Raw genomic sequence first — 19,339 nt, 5'->3', positions numbered from 1 at the left:
TGGGGGGCTTCAATATGCAGGTGGACTGGGAAAATCAGGTAGGTAGTGGATCCCAAGAAAAGGAATTTGTGGAATGTTTCAGAGATTTTCTTTGGAGCGCTTGTGACAGAGCCTACTAGGGAACAGGCAATTCTGGATTTGGTGATGTGTAATGAGGCAGACTTGATTAGGGAACCTTAAAGGAACCCTCAGGGAGCAGTGACCACAGTATAATAGAATTTACCCTGCAGTTTGAGAGGGAGAAGCTGGAGTCGGATGTAATGGTATTACAATTAAATAAAGGTGACTACAAAGACATGAGGGAGGAGCTGGCTAGAGTTGATTGGAAAGGGAGCCTAGCAGGGAAGACAGTGGAACAGCAATGGCAGGAGTATTTGGGGGTTATTCAGGAGGCACAACAGAAATTCATTCCAAGGAGGAGGAAACATGCTCGGGGGAGGACGAGGCATCCATGGCTGACGAGGGAAGTCAAGGACAGCATAAAAGCAAAAGAAAAGCATACAAAGTGGCAAGGATTAGTGGGAAGCCAGAGGATTGGGAAGCCTTTAAAAACAAGCAGAGGACAACTAAAAAAGCAACAAGGGAGGAGAGGATGAAATATGAATATAAGCTAGCTAGTAATATAAAAGAAGATAGGAAGAGTTTTCAATATATAAAAGGTAAGAGAGAGGCAAAAATAGCCATTGGACCACTCGAACATGAGGCTGGAGAAGTAATAATAGGAAACAAAGCAATGGCAGAGGAACTGAATAGATACTTTGCATCAGTCTTCATGGTGGAAGACACCAGTGGGATGCCAGAGCTCCATGAAGTCAGGGGACACAGTTGAGTGTAGTGGCCATCACTAAGGAGAAGGTTCTGGGGAAACTGAAAGGTCTGAAGGTGGATAAATGACTTGGACCGGATGGACCAAACTCCAAGGTTCTAAAAGAGATAGCTGAGGAAATTGTGGAAGCATTAGTGGTGATCTTTCAGGAATCACTGGAGGCAGGGAGGGTACCAGAGGACTGGAAAGTAGCGAATGCAACACCGCTGTTTAAGAAAGGAGGGAGGCAGCAGACAGGAAATTATAGGCCAGTTAGCCTGACTTTGGTCATTGGCAAGATTTTGGCAAGAGTCCTTTATTAACTATGAGATCGCAGAGTACTTGGAAGTGCATGATAAAGTAGGACTGAATCAGCATGGCTTTGTCAAGGGGATGTCATGTCTGACAGATCTGTTAGAGTTTTTTGAGGAGGTAACAAGGAAGTTAGATAAAGGAGGGTCAGTGAACATGATTTATTTAGATTTCCAGAAGGCCTTTGACAAGGTGCCACTTAGGAGACTCTTAAATAAGTTAAGTGCCCATGATGTTAAGGGTAAGATTCTGGCATGGATAGAGGATTGGTTGACTGGCAGAAGGCAGAGAGTGGGGATAAAGGGGTCTTTCTCAGGATGGCAACCGGTGATTAGTGGTGTGCCTCAGGGGTCGGTGCTGGGATCACAACTTTTCACAATATACATTAACGATTTGGAGGAAGGAACTGAAGGCACTGTTGCTAAGTTTGCAGATGATACAAAGATATGTAGAGGGACAGGTAGTATTGAGGAAGCAGGGGGGCTGCAGAAGGACTTGGACAGGTTAGGAGAGTGGGCAAAGAAATGGCAGATGGAATACAATGTGGAAAAGTGTGAGGCTATGCACTTTGGAAGGAGGAATGGAGGCATAGACTATTTTCTAAATGGGAAAATGCTTAGGAAATCAGAAACACAAAGGGACTTGGGAGTCATTGTTCAAGATTCTCTTAAGGTTAACATGCAGGTTCAGTCAGCAAATAGGAAGGCAAATGCAATGTTAGCATTCATGTCAAGAGGGCTAGAATAAAAGAGCAGGGATGTACTTCTGAGGCTGTATAAGGCTCTGGACAAACCTCATTTTGTGGTATTGTGAGCAGTTTTGGACCACATATTTAAGCAAGGATGTGCTGGCCTTGGAAAGGGTCCAGAGGAGGTTCACAAGAATGATCCCTGGAATGAATAGCTTGTCGTATGAGGAACAGTTGAGGACTCTGGGTCTGTACTCGTTGGTGTTTAGAAGGATGAGGGGGGATCTTATTGAAACTTACAGGCTATTGCAAGGCCTGGATAGAGTGGACGTGGAGTGGATGTTTCCACTAGTAGGAAAAACTAGAACCAGAGGGCACAACCTCAGGCTAAAGGGACGTTCCTTTAAAACCGAGATAAGGAGGAATTTCTTCAGCCAGAGAGTGGTGAATCTGTGGAACTCTTTGCCGCAGAAGACTGTGGAGGCCAGGTCTTTGAGTGTCTTTAAGAAAGAGATAGATAGGCTCTTGATTGTTAAGAGGATCAGGGGTTATAGGGAAAAGGCAGGAGAATGGGGATGAGAAAAATATCAGCCATGATTGAATGGCGGAGCGGCCTAATTCTGCTCCTATGTCTTATGGTGCCAGGGTCCTGGGTTCAATTCTGGCCTTGGGTAACTGTGTGGAACTTGCATGTTCTCCCCATGTCTACGTGGGTTTCCTCAGGGTGCTCCAGTTTCCTCCCACAGTTCAAAGGTGCACAGGTTAGGTGGATTGGCTGTGGTAAATGCACAGGGTTATGGGGATAAGGCAGTGGAGAACCTGGGTAGAATACTCTTTTGGAGAGTCGGTGCAGACTTGATAGGCTGAGTGGCTGCTTGATGTAATGTAGGGTCTATGGTTTGAACAAACACAGAAAGGTCCCAGAATGTCTGTCCATACTTCATTTTTGTAAAAGGTTTTTAAACTCAAAGATTTGAAAACAGGAATGTACCTTTAGATCAGTTGTCCTTAAAATCTATATCTTAATTATGCGATCATGACAATGATAAAACCTCTTTGACTAATCTACACTTTTTTTAAAGAATTTGGATAAGAGATGTCAGTGGCATTACTACACACATTTAATAATTTGTTAAAAATAATATAACCCCAGAGTATTGGCAGATGGCCAATGTCATTCCTGTGTTTCAAAAGCGGGATGAAACATGCCCAGGGAATTATAGATCAGTCATCTTAACATTGGTGACAGGGAAATGAATGGAATCTTTATTAAAGGAGAGAATAAAAGAACATCTAGACGCAAAATATATAATGAATAGTCAGCATGGATTTCAGAAGAGAAAATCTTGTTTGACAACATTATAGGAGATGACAGAGAGTGTAAGGAATAGAAATGCAGCGGATGTGATCATTTGTATTTTTAAAAGGCCTTCAATAACTTGTCCCACAGAGAATCTCATCATCACCCCATGACATTCAATGGCATTACCATCACTGAATGTCCCACAATAAATATCCTGAGGGTTATCATTGACCAGAAGTTGAACTGGGCGAGCCCTATAAATACTATAACTATAGAGGCTGGGAATTCTGCAGTGAGTAACTCGCGTCCTGACTCCCCAAAGATTGCTCATCATCCACAAGGCATATATCAGGAATGTACTGGAATATTCCCCATCTAGCTCCAACAACACAAGAGGCTCAACACCATCCAAATCAGTTCACTTGATTGACACTGCCTCCACCCATCTTAAACATTCAGTCCATCACCGATGCACAGTGACAGCTGTGTGTACCATCCACAAGATGTACTGCAACAACTTGCCAAGCTTCCTCCTGTAGTACCTTCCATCCCAATGACCTCTATCCCCTAGAAAGACAAAGACAGCAAAGTTAAGGAAGCACCACCACTTGCAAATTCCCCCCTAGCCACACACTGCGCTGTCATTTAACTATATCACTGTTCCTTTAATGTCACTGAGTCAAAATCCTGGAACTCTCATCCTAACAGCACTACACCAGTTTGACTGTAGGAGTTCAAGAATGTGACTCATCATCACTTTCTCAAGGGTAATGAGGATGGCTAGCCAGCGATGTCCCCATTCAACAAAATAATTTTTAAAAGACACTCAAATATCCAAAGGATTTAATCAGTAATATTTGCCCTCTCCCTCGCCTCCTCACGTCATCGTTTTGGACTCTGCCACCCCTATTTTGGCCTACCACTGCAAACCCACATCAATAAGAAGTTTAACAACACCAGGTTAAAGTCCAACAGGTTTATTTGGTAGCAAAAGCCACACAAATTTTGCTACCAAATAAACCTGTTGGACTTTAACCTGGTGTTGTTAAACTTCTTACTGTGTTTACCCCAGTCCAACGCCGGAATCTCCACATCATAACCCACATCAAGCCAGGAGCAAATGTAACTTTCCGGCATAATGTTGCTCTGATAATGTGCTTCACTCCCAAATTCCCCCTAACCTACCTTCCCACATCCCCACATAGCTGGCTATGTTCAAGCTGCTGAATGGGAATTCTGGCCTCCTTTAGACTTTCTCCAATGTCTACTGCTTTTCCATGTCACCATGAAGTAGGCTTCCAACCTGGCGTATGTTACAGCAAGTCTTCAAGTTATTGGAAGGTGTGATAAGGTATAGGATCTACAAATATTTGAATAGACAGGGACTTATTAGGGAGAGTCAACATGGCTTTGTGCGTGGTAGGTCATGTTTGACCAATCTATTAGAGTTTTTCGAGGAGGTTACCAGGAAAGTGGTTGAAGGGAAGGCGGTGGATGTTGTCTACCTGGATTTCAGCAAGGTCTTTGACAAGGTCCCTCATGGGAGGTTAGTTAGGAAGGTTCAGTCGCTAGGTATACATGGGGAGGTAGTAAACTGGATTAGACACTGGCTCAATGGAAGAAGCCAGAGAGTGGTTGTGGAGAATTGCTTCTCTGAGTGGAGGCCTGTGACTAGTGGTGTGCCGCAGGGATCGGTGTTGGGTCCATTGTTGTTTGTCATCTATATCAATGATCTGGATGATAATGTGGTAAATTGGATCAGCAAGTTTGCTGATGATACAAAGATTGGAGGTGTAGTGGACAGTGAGGAAGGTTTTCAAAGCTTACAGAGGGATTTGGACCAACTAGAAAAATGGGCTGAAAAATGGCAAATGGAATTTAACGCAGACAAGTGTGAGATATTGCACATTGGAAGGACAAACCAAAGTAGAACGTACAGGGTAAATGGTAGGACTCTGAAGAGTGCAGTTGAACAGAGGGATCTGGGAATACAGGTACAGAATTCCCTAAAAGTGACGTCACAGGTGGATAGGGTCGTAAAGAGTGCCTTTGGTACATTGGCCTTTATAAATCGGAGTATCGAGTATAAATGTTGGAGTGTTATCGTAAGGCATTGGTGAGGCCAAATTTGGAGTATTGTGTACAGTTTTGGTCACCTAGTTACAGGAAGGATGTAAATAAGATTGAAAGAGTGCAGAGAAGATTCACAAGGATGTTGCCGGGACTTGAGAAGCTGAGTTACAGAGAGAGATTGAATAGGTTGGGACTTTATTCCCTGGAGCGTAGAAGATTGAGGGGAGATTTGATAGAGGTGTATAAGATTTTGATGGGTATAGATAGAGTGAATGCAAGTGGGCTTTTTCCACTGAGGCTAGGGGAGAAAAAAACCAGAGGGCATGGGTTAAGGGTGAAAGGAGAAAAGTTTAAAGGGAATATTAGGGGGGGCTTCTTCACGCAGAGAGTGGTGGGAGTGTGGAATGAGCTGCCGGATAAAGTGGTAAATGCGGGGTCACTTTTAACATTTTAAGAAAAACTTGGACGGGTTCATGGATGAGAGGGGTGTGGAGGGATATGGTCCAAGTGCAGGTCAGTGGGACTAGGCAAAAAATGGTTCGGCACAGACAAGAAGGGCCAAAAGGCCTGTTTCTGAACTGTAATTTTCTATGGTTCTAACAACTCATAACTATCTGCATATTTACAGTAGAAGTACAGGTATTGAGCTGACCCCATTCTAGGTTTTAACCCGACTGTCCATCTCCAGACTGACCCCGGCCCTAGGTCAGGTGTCTTCTTACATGGCTCTGTAGGCGTTACTGTACTCATCCCACTTTAACCTTCATGTCCTGGACCCTTTTGTTACAGTATTCGCTGTTGTGTAGGTAAGAGGTAATGTGATTGAAATATGTAAGATCCTGAGTGGTCTGGATAGGGTTGATATAGACAGAATGTTTCCTCTTGTGGGAGAATCTAGAATGAAAGATCACGATTTAAAAATAAGGGGTCATCCATTTAAGACCGAGATGAGGAGAATTATTTTGTCTGAGGGTCATAAGGTTTTGGAACCCTTTTCCTCGAAAGGCGGTGGAAGCAGAGTCTTTGATTGCTTTAAGGCAGAAATAGATAGATTCTTGATCAGCAAGGAGGTCAAAGGTTATTGGGGGTCACTAGGAACGTGAGGTTGAGGTTGTAATCAGATCAACCGTGATCCTATCAAATGGCGAAGTAGGCTCGAGGGGTCGAGTGACCTACTCCTGCTCCTAATTAATTTGTCCATAAATATAAGACCTTAAAATTAATTCTCTGGTTGAAAGATTTCCCATGACCTCTGAACCCCACTTCAATTGAGGACTATGGATGATCTTGTCATAATGCATTCAAGGCCAGAGGAGGTGGACTGATTAAGTTTTAAAGAACAAAGAACAATACAGCACAGGAACAGGCCCTTCGGCCCTCCAAGCCCGTGCCACTCCCTGGTCCAAACTAGACCATTCTTTTGTATCCCTCCATTCCCACTCCGTTCATATGGCTATCTAGATAAGTCTTAAACGTTCCCAGTGTGTCCGCCTCCACCACCTTGCCTGGCAGCGCATTCCAGGCCCCCACCACCCTCTGTGTAAAATATGTCCTTCTGATATCTGTGTTAAACCTCCCCCCCTTCACCTTGAACCTATGACCCCTCGTGAACATCACCACCGACCTGGGGAAAAGCTTCCCACCGTTCACCCTATCTATGCCTTTCATAATTTTATACACCTCTATTAAGTCTCCCCTCATCCTCCGTCTTTCCAGGGAGAACAACCCCAGTTTACCCAATCTCTCCTCATAACTAAGCCCCTCCATACCAGGCAACATCCTGGTAAACCTCCTCTGTACTCTCTCCAAAGCCTCCACGTCCTTCTGGTAGTGTGGCGACCAGAACTGGGCGCTGTATTCCAAATGCGGCCGAACCAACATTCCATACATCTGCAAAATCAGACCCCAACTTTTATACTCTATGCCCCGTCCTATAAAGGCAAGCATGCCATATGCCTTCTTCACCACCTTCTCCACCTGTGACATCACCTTCAAGGATCTGTGGACTTGCACACTGCGTATTTACACCCTTTATGGTTCTGCCATTTATCGTATAGCTCCTCCCTACAAAATGCATCACTTCGCATTTATCAGGATTGAACTCCATCTGCCATTTCTTTGTCCAAATTTCCAGCCTATCTGTATCCTTCTGTAGCTTCTGACAATGCTCCTCACTATCTGCCAGTCCTGCCAATTTTGTGTCATCCGCAAACTTACTGATCACCTCAGTTACACCTTCTTCCAGATCGTTTATATAAATTACAAACAGCAGAGGTCCCAATACAGAGCCCTGCGGAACACCACTAGTCACAGGCATCCAGCCAGAAAAAGACCCTTCCACTACCACCCTCTGTCTTCTGTGAACAAGCCAGTTCTCCACCCATCTAGCCACCTCCCCCTTTTATCCCATGAGATCCAACCTTTTTCACCAGCCTACCATGAGGGACTTTGTCAAACGCTTTACTAAAGTCCATATAGACGACATCCACGGCCCTTCCCTCGTCAACCATTCTGGTCACTTCTTCATAAAACTCCACCAGGTTAGTGAGGCATGACCTCCCTCTCACAAAACCATGTTGACTATCGTTAATGAGTTTATTCCTTTCTAAATGCGCTTACATCCTATCTCTAAGAATCTTCTCCAACAAGTTCCCCACCACGGACATCAAGCTCAACATAATTACCCGGGTTATACTTCCTACCCTTCTTAAATAACGGGACCACATTGGCTATCCTCCAATCCTCTGGGACCTCACCTGCGTCCAGTGACGAGACAAAGATTTGCGTCAGAGGCCCAGCGATTTCATCTCTCATCTCCTTGAGCAGCCTTGGATAGATTCCATCAGGCCCTGGGGATTTGTCAGTCTTTATATTCTCTAACAAACCTAACACTTCCTCCCTTGTAATGGAGATTTTCTCCAACGGTTCAACACTCCCCTCCGAGACACTCCCAGTCAACACATCCCTCTCCTTTGTGAATACCGACGCAAAGTATTCATTTAGGATCTCCCCTACTTCTTTGGGCTCCAAGCATAATTCCCCACTTTTGTCCCTGAGAGGTCCGATTTTTTTCCCTGACAATCCTTTTGTTCCTAACGTATGAATAAAATGCCTTGGGATTCTCCTTAATCCTGTCTGCCAAGGACATTTCGTGACCCTTTTTTGCCCTTCTAATTCCCCGTTTGAGTTCTTTCCTACTTTCTTTGTACTCCTCCAGAGCTCCCTCCGTTTTTAGCTGCATGGACCTAACATACGCCTCTCTTTTCTTTTTGACCAGTCCCTCAATTTCCCTGGTTATCCACAGTTCTCGGATCTTACCCTTCCTATCCTTCTTTTTTACAGGCACATGCCTGTCCTGCAGCCCTAACAACTGTTCCTTAAAAGACTCCCACATGCCAAATGTGGATTTACCCTCAAACAGCCTCTCCCAATCAAGAGCTGCCAATTTCTGCCTAATCCCACTAAAGTTAGCCTTCCCCCAATCCAACACCTTACCCTTGGGACACCACCCATCCTTTTCCATTACTATCCTAAAGCTAACAGAATTGTGGTCACTATTTGCTACATGTTCCCCTACCGAAACTTTGAAGACCTGACCGGGCTCATTCCCCAGTACGAGGTCCAGTATAGCCCCCTCTCTAGTCGGGCTATCTACATATTGTTCCAAAGAACCCTCCTGTACGCATTTTCCAAATTCCTCCCCATTCAGAGTCCCAACTCTCAGCGATTTCCAGTCTATACCAGGGAAATTGAAGTCTCCCATGACAACAACCCTATTTTTCCTGCACCTATCCAGTATCTCCTGACATATCCGTTATTCCACTTGCCTTGGGCTGTTGGGGGGCCTGTAGTATACCCCCAACATAGTGACTGCGCCCTTTCTGTTTCTAAGCTCCACCCAGAGTGACTCATTACACAACCCCTCTGAATTGTCCTCCCTCTGCACCGCTGTAATATGCTCTCCAACTAATACTGCTACTCCCCCACCTCTTTTGGCCCCTCCTCTGTCTCGCCTAAAACACTTGTACCCCGGAATATTCAGCTGCCAGTCCTGTCCCTCTTTCAACCAAGTCTCTGTCACCACAGCCACATCCAAATTCCTCGTGAGCATTAAGGCCCTAAGTTCGTCTGACTTACCTGCTACGCTCCTTGCATTGAAGTATAAGCACTCCAGAACTCCAGGCCCAGTGAGGTCATCCTCCCCCAGAGTGCTCCTCTTCTTTGCCAGCCTTGTCCCAGCCCCAAGCTCGTCCCCAGCCTCTACACTTGTCGACCTAATATTTTGATCCCCACCCCCCTGCCATACTAGTTTAAACCCCCCCGAACTGCGCTAGCAAAACTCCCAGCCAGGATATTCGTGCCCTTCCAACTTAGTTGTGATCCGTCTTCTTGTACAGGTGCCATCCTCTCCTGAAAACTTCCCATTGATCTAGGAAAATGAAGCCCTCCCTCCTGGACCAGTCCTTTAGCCAAGCATTCGATTGTACTAACTCCCTATTCTTAGCCTCACTGGCACGAGGCATTGGGAGCAGCCCAGAGATGGCCACCCTGGAGGCCCTACTTTTTAGTCTATTTCCCAACTCCCTGAATTGCTCTCGTAGGATCCCCCTGCTCTTCCTATCTACGTCATTTGCACCAATGTGTACAATGACATCCGTTTCTTTATCTTCCCCTTTTAAGATGCCTCCTATCCGCTCGGTGACATCCATTACCCCAGCACCAGGTAGGCAGACTACCATCCTGGAGTCCCGTTCGCACCCACAGAATCGCCTGTCCGTGCCTCTAACTGACGCATCCCCCACCACTATTGCTCTCCTAACCCCTCTCTTTCCTTTCCGGGCCACAGAGCCTGACTCTGTGCCAGTGACCTGGTCACTGTGGCTTACCCCTGGAGAGTCATCCTCCTCCACACTATCCAAAACAATATACTTGTTTTGGAGTGGGACAACCACAGGTGACCCCTCCACTAATTGCTCACTCCCCTCCCCTCTCACACCTGTCGCCGAGCCCTTCCTATTATGAGAGACAGCCACTGGAGTACTCTCTGGTACATTACCCTTCTGACCTTTACTCCTCCTAACTGTGACCCACGTGTCTTCATCCCGATGCCCCGGTGTAACTAGTTCCCTATATCTCATGTCAATTATTCTCTCATTCTCCCTGACTAGACCAAGGTCAGCAATCTGCAGCTCCAGTTCCGTGACGCGGTCCCTCAGGAGCTGCAGTTCCACGCACCTGGCGCAAATGTGGTCCTCCGGGAGGCTAGGTGTTTCCAGGAACTCCCACATCCCACACCGGAAGCACCGAACTGGCCTATCACTCATAGTTACCCTTATCTTATATAGGTTTGGATAAAAATAACTTGCCTTGCCTCGCCCTTTCTGCCTAAGCCCTGTGAGCCAAAGCCCTGACGGCTTTCACTCAGCTTCCCACTCACTCTGCTTCCCGTTCCCGACGCTGCCCGCTGTATACTACAGCCTACCTTTTATACTTCGCGCGCTTAAAAAACCCTTCCCAGACTCCTTAGCAGCCCACTTCCGGTTTTCACTTTAAACTTAAGAAAAATACTACTACAAAAGTAAAGGCCAAAAAAAACACACACACTAACTGACTAATTAAATAAATAAATACTTCAATCAATCTCTCACCAGAACTCCTGCCTCCAATCACTCCCTCTCTGCTTGCTCCAGTGGAACAATGAGGTATATTTTACACGATTGCAAATATTCATTGGAAACCAACAATGAGCATTCAGGAATTTAATCTCTACCATTCCATTATTTCCTTTCTAGTTTCATGTGGTTTATTCCTATCTCCTGGATGAAGAATGGAACGATGCAGCCTCTTTTATGGATTGAGAAGAAACAAAGTAAGTAATATATAATATGTTATGGTCTCTTTACATTACCTTAAAGTAAGGAAATATTACCAATCAAAAAAAATGCCAATTTGGAAAATGCAACATAATTACATTTAATGAAACAAACTGTGGATAATTTTCTGTATTGTATTCCCATTAGTGAACTTACTTGCAAAAGTTAGGCACACATTACATTTAATTTTCCAACCACTAAATTGCCAATTTGGGACAGGACAAAGATTTCCCCCACCTTCTGGGAAAATGAAGTGAGAAAGTTAACATTTTAGTTGAAGATTGCAGTAATATTTGTTAATTTTCTATTACTACTTGCAAGTTAATGGAAATACCTTCAAGAAAGCACATCAGTTTGTGACAGAATTGCATGGTGTTAGATCACTTCTTACTGCAACTCTCAGAATGTATCATTGGGGCTGTCAGCTTTATGCACCACATTGGAGACTGATGTTGCAGTGCACACTGTCGTAGAGTTTTACAGCACAAAAGGAGGCCTTTTGGCTCATCATGTACGCAGCAGCCATCAAACACCAATCTATTCTACAGTGTGGACAAGCATTGCATGGTGTGAATACTGCTGCATGTTGTGAATGCAATTTCCTGTTGTTGTTGTTAAACTATCAAGTGGTATTCATTCCTTTATAGCTATGGCAAGGAGTCAGAGCAGAAAGCGATACATAGAAATCATAGAATCATAGAAACCCTACAGTATAGAAAGAGGCCATTCGGCCCATCGAGTCTGCACCGACCACAATCCCACCCAGGCCCTACCCCCATATCGCTACATATTTATCCACTAATCCCTCTAACCTACACATCTCAGGAAACTAAGGGCAATTTTAGCATGGCCAATCAACCTAACCCACACATCTTTGGACTGTGGGAGGAAACCGGAGCACCCGGAGAAAACCCACGCAGACACGAGGAGAATGTGCAAACTCCACACAGACAGTGACCCAAGCCGGGAATCGAACCCAGGTCCCTGGAGCTGTGAAGCAACAGTGCTAACCACTGTGCTACCGTGCCGCCCTTTAACAGATACAGATTGGAAATGATTCTCACATACACTGGGTGGAAGGTTGGGTCCTCCCCTGTGGTTAGTTAGGTGGTGGGGAGCATTTCATCAGGAAAGAGGGGACCCCCACTACCGTCCCGCCTCCACTCCAATTAAATCACTGGTGGAAAAGCCATTGACAGCCTTCCTGACTACTCCTGCTGCCAATTGATGTCCTTTATTGGGCAATTAATGCCTATCACCTCCAACTGCAAAATGCTGACTGTACTGAAATGGTGGTAATTAACATATATACAAGTACACACTACTCGTTCTTTGTAGTAAGCAGAAACTATTGTCCTATTGATTTTTATTCTTGGCGCTTGTACACAGAAACATACTCTGAGCTAAAACGTACCACAGATGAAGAATGGATCCTCCTAAATATCAATGTTTCCTGCCTCTGTCGAATTATCTATGATGAATCAAATTGGCACCAGTTAATTCTACAACTAAACAAAGACCCGTCAGTAAGTTATAATCTTCCTACACTTAATAACTTTATTCATCTTCAATACACTAGGCACAAAGAAGGATTGTCAATCAGTTTATATTGTCTTACAATGGAATGTTGTTAATAATCACTGAAAATTAATATGACTTTCTAAACACTTTATTTCGCAGTTCATCACAATTAGCACCAAAAATCTGTGCCAGAGAGTCCAGATCATTGTCCATAACTTCACCCATAATGGTGGCCATTATCTCGATGCCAACAACATCACTGAAGCGTGGGCCCGCTCACCACGAAACTGCCACTAAATATATTATTAAAAATATAGAGTGAGGTCTTAGCCTCAGCACTCCTCAGACCTTTCAAACTGACAGGCGGGAGGGATCCTGATGCAGAAGTACTGCCCTCATTCCTGACAGACCCACTTTTAGCTGGCAAGGGGAAGGGAGTGGGCACAACACACATAGGAGGGAAACCAGATTTCACAGGGCCATTTGACCCTATTGCTGAATTCAAAAAGATCCCATTTTGGTGCTCCGAGTGTTTCGATCCACAACGAAAGGGTCACAAATTAATGGAGATGATGTAAACTCTTGAAGGGCAGATGGAATCTGTTTAAGTGTCACGATCTGAAGAGTTTTTTAAAAATTGCCCACTTTTCAAACTTGAGAAAAAGAGGCTGAAACTGAATGAGAGTTAAAGAAAAAGTCTCAGCTGGATTGCTTTGATTGACAGGCCAATAGGTAGAGGTGAGAAAAAAACACTACTCTCTGTTCCAACAATTCCATTAGAGGCCGTTGTTGACATTTTCCAAGGCCTGTTATTATTCCTGTTGGAGGTTGTGTTCAGTCAACTTTGCAGAGCAGAATTGTCCATTCTGCTCTGCAAAATTAGCATGAACACGGTGCTGGAGAAAAGCCCAAATTATAAAAATTCTTTGTAATAAACTCTTACATTGCTTTAATGACTGTTCTTTAATTCTGAGAGCTCATCTTCCGTAGGTTATTCCCCCTGCTAACAGAGCACAGATAATCAGCGACGCATTTGACCTAGAATGGTGAGTAATGTGTCAAAACAGAAGCATAAAAAAATTCTTCTTAGCTTTTTCTGTAGGTGTGAATGGAGCCTCAAAGCTTTGTTTATCATTAGAGATTTTGTCCCAATTATAAATGAAGCATAATCAAGTCAATTTCAGAAAAATTATCTATCCTATCTATTGGGATTAGCATATGAAAGGCTTAGCGTAATTAGGAACACCGGGAAAAAAGGTGTGTGAAGCCGACACCCCCAAGGGTGACTTCATCTGCCATATTTCAGTGTCATTGAAAAGCCAAGTTAAGGGGTGGGTCCCACGACATCATGGCCCGTCCCACAACAACTTAGTTTGTAAAGTAATAAAAATAGAAACCCCCCCTATGGAACCACCCGCCCGCCCCCACCATGGAGTACACATCCACTCAAAACCATCCCCCCACACACAATGCTCCCTGGCACTGCCCCTGGCATTGTCCAGGCAGTCCAGGAACTTCCAGGAGGGCAGAATCCTGCCTGGGCATGGCCCTCTCCCACCTAAGGGATGTACTCACCCACATACCTCCAGTGAGTCCTACTTGCCCGGTGTACACTATGGAAGACCTATCATGATTCACATTGTCCAATCATATCGGCACGCCAATGTAACTTGGGGAGGGGGGGAGGCAATATGGGGGGGAAGGGTGGGAGACTATTAAGCATGAAGGTCTGATAATGATATTTAAATGGGAGTCCCAATGTTCAACATCAGGATTCCAGTTCCATCATTGATTGGGGTAATAACAATCAAAATGGGAAATTCTGCCGGCATACCAAGTTTTGGGACTCCTGCGGGATTTCCCATCCCTGCGGCTGAACCCATACCCAAAAATGGGAGGGGAAAATTCCCCCCCCCCCGCCCCCCCAAAAAACACAGGTTCTTGACAAATACTTGCGAGGTTTTCTTTTATTTCCAACATCTCCTGAATCTTATGGATTGTTGTTTTTGGCCATGAATGGAAGGAACATCAATATATTGATAAATGTATTGTTCTAACCTATTTAAAGTACTTTCCTCATAAGTTTGAATTTTCAACCTTCATCAAAATAATTTTGCAGTTCCTGTGACTGAGTGAATCGCTTTTCATTTTGTGGAGTCATAAACAGACTGGGATTGTCCATCAATGGAATCTGAACACTTTGGTCCCAATATTAAGTTAGAACACAGTCAGTCATGCAAGGGGCCTGTGTGAGCAACAAGTTTGCATTTTGAAGCCCAAAGCTCCCAGGCTGCATTTTAATATGCAGGCCCCAGCTCTCACCTGATTCCAGCAGAATCCAATGTCTGGCTTACAGGTGGTTGCAGAGTTTTTGTGCCAGGAGGCTACTGTTGGTTATCATGGAATAGTCCCTAAATAAATGATGATGAGCAGGAGGAGGCTCAACAAACTTAAAGTTGATCTTCTTTACCCAGAACCTTTGGGTTCATTACACGTTTTCAATCAAAATTACTATTTTTTTGCTATCTAACAGGACTGGATATATTGACATCAAAGTTGCTCTGAGTGCAACCACTTACCTTGCCAAGGAACAGCACAGCCAAGTATGGCTCATAGCCCTGGTTTACTTAGAGAAGCTTCGATCAGTATTAAGGGCCACCTATACATATGGACTTTATAAGGTATTAATATATTCCTATATTGCATGTTTAATGTTGTTTTGAAACAATGTGACTGCAGTAGTAATTTAAAAACCTTTTCCACATAATTTATTCCTTTAATTTCATTAGGGGTGATTTTAACTTTTGCATTTAATGGAAATGAAAACTAGGAAGGAGTTTAAAGGATAGCTGAGCCATCACTTGTATTTTATACTGTTACCAAAGTTTCACACCACTGCATTGGGTCTAAAGAATTATTCAACGTAGGAGTGTGTAGTGATCCTAAGAAAAGAATGATCAAGACTGTGATTTGGAATGTCTTGTTGTACGGGACTGAAACATGCACCTTCAGAAAAGCAGATATCCAAAGAGGAGAAAGTTATGAAATGGGGTTCTGGAGAAGGATGGAACAAATCTGTTGGAAAGAACACAGGAATAATGAAGAAATTCTCAGGATGGTGGAGGAGGAAAGGTTGGTAATGAATATCATCAAGGTGAACTGACCATATTTTAAGACGTTGGAACTTTCTGAAGGAGCTGATTGTTCTAATTTTCCTTCAATGTGAAGAGAGGAAGAGGATGATGACACAAGACAATGTGCAGTTGAAAATGGGAGGCTTCCATGAGCAACTGAAGAGGACAGTGTAAGATTCAAGGAATGGAGAAATGAGAAGAGAATCTGTCCTTACAAAGACCACCACAACTACCGGGTCTAAATTCACTGTCAAATTAGGCAAAGAACAAAAAGCTAGTGTGTAAAATTAAAGCGCATGGGATTGGGGGTAATGTTCTGACACGGATAAATAACTGGTTGACAGACAGGAAACCAAGAGTAGGAAAAAATGGGTCACTTTCCGGATGGCAGACAATAACTACTGGGTACCGCAGGGATCAGTGCTAGGACCCAAGCTATTCCGAATATATATTAATGATTCAGATGAGGGAACTAAACATAGTGGGTGGTATTTTTTGGCCTCACTCATCCCGAAGCCATAAAATCCCACCCGAGGTCAACGAACCTTCTCACTGTCCACCCGTCGCCTGCTCCAATTCCCTGTTATCGATCTGAAAATTGGGCACAAATTTTACATTCCACGTTTCCCCCCCCCCCCCCCCCCCCCAACATCCCCCCCAACATCCCCTCCCCCCACTGGGAGCAGGCTGGGAGGTGGGGGGGTGGGGGGGGGCATGAAATCAGGTGGCATGGCAGGGGTGCTATGCTCATCATTTACCTACTACCGCTGGGATTTTACCAGAGGTGGGTTAGATATTGAGTGACCTGCCTGCCAGTGGGGTGAGTGTAGCCCTTATGGTGCTAACATCATGGCCTTAAAAGCCACCTCCTACCACTGTATTTTACCAGTGGCAGGAGTTGTCCATGCAATATGGCAAGGATGCAAGGTAAACACTGGCAGCCTTGATGTGGACCTGGGGTGAGGTTCTCTTGTTTGTGCACAGTCTCCCCCTCTACCACCACCCCACTGGGGCAAGGCAGCACCCGTCTGTCCACCCAGCTTGGCCTCCCACTTGCTGCACCCCTCCCTCACCAGAGACTACCCAACTTGCCCTGGCAAAGCCTTCCCATTTATCTAGTTATTCATTGTCCATTGCTGTTCCTTGTTGTGACTAACTTCTGACACAGCAGTCGCTAACACTCCTAGCTGGCCTCCTAGGATTGTGGAGTTGCCGGCTATTTGATTGGAGGCAAGACATTTCCCCCCTAATGAGGGTCAAAGTCATGACCCTAAGGAGTTAACAGCCTGTTAACATAAAATACTGTTTGGCTTCCTTGGCAAGCAAATGGTAGATTCGCCATTGAATTCTCAACTGGTGGAAGGGACCATTACCTCTGCATAAAATTCCAACAACTTTTAAATGTTTCCCTCTCTGCACCTGCTGCCTGAGTATTTCCAGCATTTTCTGTTTTGTATTTTTGCAGCTGCTGTGTTTTGCTTTTTTGCGTGTCCGTGTTTCGCCTATTTACATGAAACTGATGTTTTGTTAACCAGATTGCATGAGCTTCAGTGTCTTAAAAGCATCAGATTCTACTGAAGAAAATTCTGAATAATTTGTACTACCGATACTCTCATTTTATAATCTAATTAACTTATTTGTTATTTCCAGAAATACATCTTCAGCCGATTTGTTCCATTTTATCGTTATCAGATGAAATTGATGAATGAAGATTTCAATAATATTCATAATAGCACCATGTATGTATTACAATTTTCTGCTCATTGATTTTGAGCTAACTAATTTAGCATTTTCTTATTTTGTGCTAGATATACAATTTATTTTCCACCCAATCTACTACTTGTACTCTTTCCCAACTCTGTTAAAATGGCACCAAGGAGGTTCCTATCCTGGTGTCTTAGCATCTAATTGCACCTTCCAGTATGGTACTCAGCAGTCTAGACCAGGAAGATTGCCCACTTGCTTCCTGGCCCGTGCTGAGTTATTGGATCAGGACCGAGCTTGACTGGGATAAGGAAGTGAAATTTAAGTCAGGATTCTGGCTTCGACTTGCTAACCAATGATACCCAGTGGAAAACGGATATAAATGGGAAATATAGTGAACTGTCTATGGAATCAGACTTTCATCTCTTTAACTTAGATTGTTGGGAGGGGTGTTAGTGACAGAACTGTACGGCTGGGATTTTCCTGCCCCGCTGTGGTGGGAGATGTGACAGTCCCACCAAAATTCCATTGAATTTCGGCGGGACCAGAAGATCCCGGTGGGGAGTGAGGCCAGAAAACCCTGAGCTGTGTCTTAAGTCTCTATAGGCTCCTATAGTTTAATTGGAAGTCTTTATTAGCTACTAGAATTATTTACACATGTACAGAAAAGGGTACAAGCTAGGAGCTGTCTCCATGCTTAGGTCGTTACACGTCTCTGCTCAAAACCACATTGACCCTGGATCAGGTGCCTTCTTACGTCACTGTGTGGGCAGTACTCAGTCGTACATTAACTTGGACAGTCTACTCGGACTTCAGCAAGGCTTTTGATAAGGTGCCACGTGGAAGACTGATAGCAAAGGTAAAAGTGAGTGGGTTCCAAGGAAATTTGTCAAATTGGATCCAGAATTGGCTGAGTGGCAGGAAGCAGAGAGTGATGGTCAAGGGGTGTTTTTCACACTGGAAGACAGTGTTCACTGGGGTCCCACAGGGATCAGTGTTGGGGACCTTGCAGTTTTTAGTTGCTATAAATGATTTCAACTTGAACGTAGGAGGGTTGATCAGTATGTTTGCAGATGACACGGAAATTGGTAGGGTGGTAAACAATGAGGAGGATAGCCTTAGATTACAGGAGGATATAGATGGCCTGGTCAAATGGGCTGATCGATGGCAAATGAACTCAATCTGGATAAGTGTGAGTATGACTTGGGCAGGATGAATAAGGCCGGAGAGTACGTGATTAATGGCAGTACCCTGGGAAGCACTGAGGATCAGAGGGACCTAGGTGTGCATGTACATTGGTCCCCTAAGGTAGCAGGACAGGTGGATAAATGGTTAAGAAGGTATATGATATATTTGCCCTTATTAGCCGAGGCACAGAGTTCAAGAACAGGGAGGTTACGCTGGAACTTTATAAAACGTTGGTTAGGCTACAGCTAGAGTATTGTGTGCAGTTCTGGAATCCACATTATAGGAGGGATATGGTAGCACTAGAAAGAGTGTAGAGGAGCCACATGAACGGAGTGGGAATGGAGGGATACAAAAGAATGGTCTAGTTTGGACCAGGGAGCGGCGTGGGTTTGGAGGGCCGAATGGCCTGTTCCTGTGCTGTATTGTTCTTTGAGATTAACCAGAATGTTGCCTGGGCTGGAGAATTTTAGTTATGAAGAGAGATTGGATACACTGTTCTTTTCCTTGGAGCACAGGAGACTAAGGAGGGACATGATTGAGATGTATAAAATTATGAGGGGCATAGATAGAGTAGACAAGAAGAAACTTTTCCCCTTGGTTGAGGGATCAATGACTTGGGGGGCTTAAATTTAAGGTAAGGAGCAGGAGGCTTAGAGGGAATGTGAGGAAAAGCTTTTTCACCCAAAGGGTGGTGGGAGTATGGAACTCACTGTCTGAAAGGATGGTAGAGGTAGAGAC

At 44.4% G+C, this 19,339-nt stretch overlaps 1 protein-coding gene across 1 annotated transcript in view; it reads left to right on the top strand.

The window, feature by feature from the left end:
• LOC144494959 (aminopeptidase Q-like) overlaps nucleotides 1-19,339 on the top strand; it is a 129,715-nt gene that overhangs the window by 87,063 nt on the left and 23,313 nt on the right. Inside the window, exons 11-15 of the mRNA XM_078214628.1 lie at nucleotides 10,974-11,050; nucleotides 12,444-12,580; nucleotides 13,566-13,621; nucleotides 15,109-15,256; nucleotides 17,360-17,448. Coding sequence (XP_078070754.1) covers nucleotides 10,974-11,050; nucleotides 12,444-12,580; nucleotides 13,566-13,621; nucleotides 15,109-15,256; nucleotides 17,360-17,448 — 507 coding nt within the window. The remainder of the gene's footprint in view (nucleotides 1-10,973; nucleotides 11,051-12,443; nucleotides 12,581-13,565; nucleotides 13,622-15,108; nucleotides 15,257-17,359; nucleotides 17,449-19,339) is intronic.

Source organism: Mustelus asterias, chromosome 6 (genome assembly GCF_964213995.1).
Source record: "Mustelus asterias chromosome 6, sMusAst1.hap1.1, whole genome shotgun sequence".
NCBI classification, from domain to species: domain Eukaryota; kingdom Metazoa; phylum Chordata; class Chondrichthyes; order Carcharhiniformes; family Triakidae; genus Mustelus; species Mustelus asterias.
The sequence above is the reverse complement of the archived record's forward strand: the minus strand, read 5'-3'. Positions and strand labels throughout refer to the sequence as shown.